This window comes from Benincasa hispida, chromosome 4 (genome assembly GCF_009727055.1).
Source record: "Benincasa hispida cultivar B227 chromosome 4, ASM972705v1, whole genome shotgun sequence".
Lineage (NCBI taxonomy): Eukaryota > Viridiplantae > Streptophyta > Magnoliopsida > Cucurbitales > Cucurbitaceae > Benincasa > Benincasa hispida.
Window position 1 is genome coordinate 12470377 of NC_052352.1, and position 6608 is coordinate 12476984.

At 38.2% G+C, this 6608-nt stretch overlaps 1 protein-coding gene across 1 annotated transcript; it reads right to left on the bottom strand.

Moving 5' to 3' along the window:
- Nucleotides 1-41: 41 nt before the first annotated feature.
- Nucleotides 42-6205, bottom strand: LOC120075307 (far upstream element-binding protein 1). Its single transcript, XM_039028577.1, has 6 exons — nt 5759-6205; nt 4919-5202; nt 4575-4664; nt 4394-4465; nt 4086-4202; nt 42-1396 (listed from the first exon to the last, which is right to left on the bottom strand). Exons 1-6 carry the CDS (start codon nt 6117-6119, stop codon nt 218-220), a joined length of 2103 nt encoding a protein of 700 aa, XP_038884505.1. The 5' UTR covers nt 6120-6205; the 3' UTR covers nt 42-217.
- Between the last annotated feature and the right edge of the window lie 403 nt (nt 6206-6608).

Sequence of the window (6608 nt, forward strand, 5' to 3'; positions counted from 1 at the left end):
CTAAAGTTTGCCTAGAGACCAGCATTATAGAGACGATTGTGTTGTGCAAGAGTAAGAAAAACTTCAGAACCGTTTTAACCATACCAAAACCAAATACAGTAAAGAATTCAGGCATTAATGAGGTCTCGTAACACTACCTGGCCTAATAAAATCTAACCATAGGAACAAAGTTAACCGTTCTCTGCAACATACACACCTAAACAAACACATACATTGATCAACTTTTTGGTGATGCCTTTGCAACACCACTTTGCGGCGCTGTCTGAGCAGCCGATGCAGAATCATAGCCCCCACGAGTAGCGCCACCTGCATTACCTTCAGATGAATATTGAGGCTGAGGGTAAGCAGCACCATAAGAGGAGCTATAAGGTGGTGGAGCCTGCCCATAAGCTGGCTGATTTGTTGGAGGAACACCATAAGGTGGTGGCGCAAACCCCGGCTGAGCTGCAGTACCATAACTGGTTGGTGGAGCACGTTGAGAAGCAGAATCTGATTGAGCGTACCCAGATGCAGGAGGCTGAGAGCTTGAATATCCAGACGGCAATGCACCAGGTTGCCCATAGCCACTGGGTGTGCTTGGTGACTGAGTGCTCTGACCATAGGCAGGAGGATTTGCAGGCTGTTTCTGAGTCTGAGGAGCTCCATAAGCAGCAGCCCCATATGCAGTCTGAGCAGCTGGTTGATTTCCATAGCCAGTTTGGGAAGGTGCAGTCATGCCGTACCCCGACTGACTTGGTGGAGGGTAACTCCCTGGGTTAGGGCTAGGCTGTTGATTTGCACTATAACCTTGCTGGCTCACTGAAGAGGATTGTGCAGCAGGAGGGACCGTCTGTGATGACTCCCCTTGAGACCCATATGAATTGAGCCCATCTTGGCCTGCATTAGCCACATTACCATAGTTTGCAGTAGAACCATAACCTTGCTGATCATATGTAGGCGGCTGGCCGTAACCAGACTGAGGTGCATGGTAATTACCACCATAGCCATCTTGAGAGTAACCCTGTTGATTATAAGTAGAGGCTTGTGGTTGACCATAACTGTAACCACCACTGTTGTCTCCGGTAGCACCAGGACCTCCAGGTGTCTGCTGTTGCTGCGGAGGCTGTTGACTGTAGTAATCATAACCACTTCCCTGAGTAGCAGGTTGATTTGGGGGAACGGTAGACTGGTCCCAATTGGAAGCATATCCACCAGATGCTGGTTGGGAATAACCCTGATAAGGAGGTTGTGGCATGTTATACTGAGACGAAGGAGCAGAGTATCCGCCTTGCTGTCCATAGCCATAACTAGGCTGCTGCATTGGTGGAGCCCCAGGAGGACCCCAACTTGAAGGGGGTCGAGCTTGATAACCTTGCTGATTATACCCTCCTGACATACCTGAATTTCTTGCACGATTCTGGGAGAAAATACATGGAAAAAAAACGAAGGTGAATCTTTCTCGATTAACGTGAGACACCAATAAGGGGCATGATAAGAGGAGGAAAGCACAACATTCATATTCGAAATGGAAAGAAAATGCCAAATCTGAAAATCAAGGATATGCAAAAATCCATAGTCAGTTTTGTAGAGGGATTAAAGGAGCTTATACTGCATTAGGAAGAGTATAAAACACCAACATACCGTACTGGATGATGAGTTATTGAGTTACTCCAGCAGAAGCTCAACCTCTCCCTATTCGAAGTGAATGGGTGCAAAGAGAACCAGACGACTACAAAAGCTTTTACAGAACAGAATATATGAACTTAATTGCCACAAAAGGCAAACAAGTTCATAGCAAAGCACAACAAAAGCAATGTCTTCCCAATTATCAAATCCTCTATAGAAAAATCAATTAGCTGGATATCAAGCTAAAACTAAACGACCCAATAGACTACCAATCTTCAGACACCAATAGAAGATGAAGTGAAAAATATCTTATATTCCGAAGAGTTTAATTGCAAATTATTGATAGGAAAAATTCTTCCAAAAACGCTGAGGAGCAATTTGGATAATGAGAAGGAAAATATTGACAATGTATGCAAACCTTTGTAGGATAATGAACCATAACCTCCGAAGTAAATAAAAATAGCCCATAAAGATTAAAACAAGAAAATATTCTTCAATGAGGAGAAAATATAAGGCCGATTTAAGTCTTAAAAAATTGAAAATAATTAATAGCTAGATTATTCATCCTTTCTGTGGTAAACAATAGCTACCACACTAAACCAAGACAGTAGTCTTAAGAACTTTCTCGAATATCCATATGAACAATCAGGTGATGTTGACACTAAAATATGGGAGTACCAAAAATACATCATTTGTAAGTTAATATAACAAGTTAACCCGCATGCCTAGAATTAAACTGAAATAATTTAAAAAATGGTACTCAGCAAATAGGCAATTACGAACTAAAGAAATATTTTATAGACTAAAAGTTGAGACTCTCTTACGTCAAATTAAACCACCAGAAAAAGAATGGTAGTATGGTAACGTGAATTTTCAAATTTTACTAACGACCTTGAATATCCAACAGATAAACCTGCAACTTCTCTCCACATCATTACTTTATATCATTATAATATGGGATTCAGAACCATACCAGAGCAATGCTGAGAGAACACCAACATAAAGGATTCCATGTTGGTGTCACTAATGGTCCAATAACCCTAACCCTACAATAGTTCCCAATAACAATATCAGTTGCAGGATACACAATTAATAAGCACATGTGACGGTTGAACAGTCTATAATCCCAATAATATAACACTTAGATATAAAACCAAGAATAATACCAAATGGGCTGCAGACATCTTAAATAGGAGAGATATTATATAACCTTAACAACCTAATAAGAGTAATATTGACTGATAAACTGAATATCCAAAGTAGCCAGCATATCACCAATGGGAATCTTTCTGATACAATAATCACTCTTCAAAAATTTACTAAGCAGTTTAATCTGTAAAATAACTTCACCTCTTTCCAAACCCAGAACCTTATGTCCTCCATCTCTGCATTAATGGATATATAGAATAAACAATTGCAGATATAATTACAAATCCATATCGATTAGGGGTTAAAGACCCAAAAGCTGTCTCAACCTATAAGAGATCCAAAAGTATATCAGGTTGGTATATTCCAATGCTTCTAATTCCTTGAGTGAAACTACAGAGCAGCATTTGATTCCATAGACCTATAAAGGGACCCCCCTCAAAGACGAAAGAGTATGAGCACAGTGAATGAACAACCCTCGCTACTGTTTGACAATTAAAATAGTCAAAATCTAATGCAGCAAATTAGCAAAGCAGTAGAAATAAAACAATTTTGCAGACTTGCACGAAGGGCGACATATTAATAATTGTTAAAGAAACGAGAAAACCAAATGCTGAGCATACTATACAGCGTTCAAGCTAAAATTTGTAGAAGATCCAGTTACATTAGTAGAGTAAAATTAAGAAGAGGCAAGAAGTACTATTAGTGGAGGAAAAAATAAATCAATTTCTAGTTGACTCCAGTTGTCCAACAAGAACATAAAAAAAGGAAAAAATCTCAACTATTGCCTCCCAAAAAACAAACAGCAGCATGATGTAGAATGATTAGAATACAAAATTTTAACAAATAAAACAGGGTAAATATTAACAAGAATGTGTATAGCGAATATGTTTACAATAGGGAACATAATCTGGGAAGGGGGAAAAAAAGGAAAAAAAGAAAGAAGCAGATTTCATAATTTACAAAAAACTGAGTGATGTAATTTAAGCCAACGAATAACAAATTCCTCCCATATCACAGCATAAAGTGAACAAGTAAAGGAAAGCAAATAATTCAACAGCCAATCAACACCACGTGCTTAATGTTGACCTTGGTGTTGAGGCAGAACCCTAAATATTCATAGAATTTATAGAACTAAAGGAGTTTCAGAATAAGATGGAAGAGTTACATCAACAGACGAGTTATAAAAATAACCAAAGCCGAGGAGGAAAAATCATTATAATCACCTTACAACAACAATTAACACAAAAGTCCATGGAAGTAGGTGTTAACCAGGTACTAATTCCAACTACAACAAGGCAAAATAAAAATGCAACCAAAATCTGCAAACGTACCTCGCTGATAACTTCATTAACCAACTGTTTTGCTGACTCGATCTGCTCGCTTGAACCATCAATCTGTAAGGTTCTTTCCGTAGATGTATCCCCAGGGGGTAAGTGCAATGGTATCACCTATAGAAAAGAAGAGTAGATCATGTTATATAATCCAAATTCAAAACAATGTTTGATGTTACGTGACTAGAAAAGTGAAAACTAGTAGCACAATTGAAATTTAAAAAATGATAGCATACTTAGGTTGGGAGGCCTTCTAAAAGACACATGAAATATATATAAATATATATCTATGTAAAGAGAGAACAGACCTGAATACGTGCTCCAGTCCTAGCTTGCATACTTTTGATTGTTTCACCACCTTTACCAATAACCAAGCCAACCTAGAAAAAAAACATTATAACAATCAGAAGTACAAAAAATAAACAAGAATAATGTTCTCAAAATAGACAAACAATATTAGGAAAATTTAAAAAAAAATGCCACAAGAACCTTATTATTGGGAATTTTCATAACAAACTGCTCAGATCCTGAAGGGCCTGTTAATCTTCGTGATACTATGCCAGAACCTCCAGATTCAGCCTGTTTCAAATGTTAAATTTATGAGACAAACACATTTGCAAGCCAAGTTAACAGCCTTACCATCCACTGCAATCATATTTTGTATGGAATGTATAAATAAAGCCAATAAATAAAGTTAGTAATGGAAAAATTTGTAAGGTGATAGTTCATCCATTATTCGAACCAATGTGGTCTTAAGAGGGGACCACACACTTATATTGAAGCAGCTCCCCCAAGACACACCATAGAGTTCAAAAACTAAGAGTAAGACCAACCTCAGAAAGAACATCATTTATCAGCTGCTCGGCCTTAGCAATTTGATCAGGGGTACCCATTAGCTCAACCATCCGGGTAGTAGAATTGGGATCTGCGTCCATGTCACGAGTAACTTGTATTTTTGCCCCAGACTGGAGCTGAAGGTACTTGATGGTCTCACCACCTTTACCAATAATTACGCCAACTCTCCCATTTGGAATTTCAATTTTCTTGCTTGACCCTTGGAAACCATAGGAAACAGGTATTGCTGAAGGGGCTGAACTTGACATGTGAGGCTTCAGCTCTGCATCCACACAAATCAAGGTCGCCAATGAGCATCCAATCATTTACACAATTCTTACTTTCAAACCAGAATACATTACCAAAAAATTTTACCAAGTTATACAGGAAACAAAGGTAAAAAAATCATGGAAAATATATCAAACAAAAGGCATCTATAGGCTTTGTTAGAACTGATAGAAAACTTTATCTATGATTCTATACCACTAATACTGAAATTCAGAAACGTTTATTTAATCCCCCATGTATGGGCTACGCGAAATGCAATAAAAAAGTGCAAACCACTTCACTTAAAAGAAAAGAAAAAGACAAGCATTTTCTCTACCCATTTAGTAAATCTTGAACACTGGACCTTTTTTATAAACACCCTAGTTTATGAACAAGACGAATATAACTCGCACTAAATAAGATTTTCTCCAAGTGTTCTCTCATCTTTTCTTCCCATATACAAGACCCGGCTCACTTCGACCTCACTAAATCGTTAGAAAATCAATACATGTTCGACAAACACACAAAAGCGTGAAATATTCAAGGAAAGAGAAAATCAAAATAATAATCACCTGGACCAGAACTAAAACCCTTGTCGTATGAATCAAACCCGCCGCCGTTCTCGACCCTCGGACGTTTGACATCGGCTCCAACGCCAGGTCCAGCACCGGCCCCGACGCCACCGCTGGAGATAATCAACCGAGAGGCAATCTCCTGAGCACGCTGCTTGGCGATCTGGATCTCATCCATAGGTGGCGGGACGTTGTTGTAGGAAGGAGGCGGAGGATGTGCCGAATCAGCAGAAGGGGAAGTGATGGGGCCGGAAAAGCCAGTCGGGCGTCGAGTGACCATGGGTGGAGGTTGGTCGTCGTACTTGCGCTTGTTGGAAACTGTATCAGTACTACCAGATGAATACTGCGCTTCGTCAGCCATTGTTAAGCGTCTGAGAGAGAAACCCTAAAGAAGAGAAAACTGGAGGCGAAAAAGAGGATGGGTTTCCTTTTGATAAATGACCACTGTTTTAGCGTAGGGAGTTTATATTTATAGCATACCGCTGTCTAAGTCTCACTCGGGATATTTTGTCGTTCTAAATAAATTATTAAATTATATCTTTTTAGATCTAATTACAAAATTATTTCACTAATGTATATAATACTTTATTTACCTTTCTCAGAAAATATATATCTATGTAATGTATATTGTTTTCATCAGTACCATAGGAATAGGAATTTTTGTGTTTGGAAACGGAAATTTTGGGTTTAGACCTTTAATATATATACTAGTTTAAACTACGTTGCACGTAAACATTGAAAATGAAAAATACATATATAGGTTTAAATAATAATATAATAACTTTTCTTTATATTTAAAAAAAATTATATTACTCAACACAAATTGGAATTAATATGTTTTTAAAAAAAT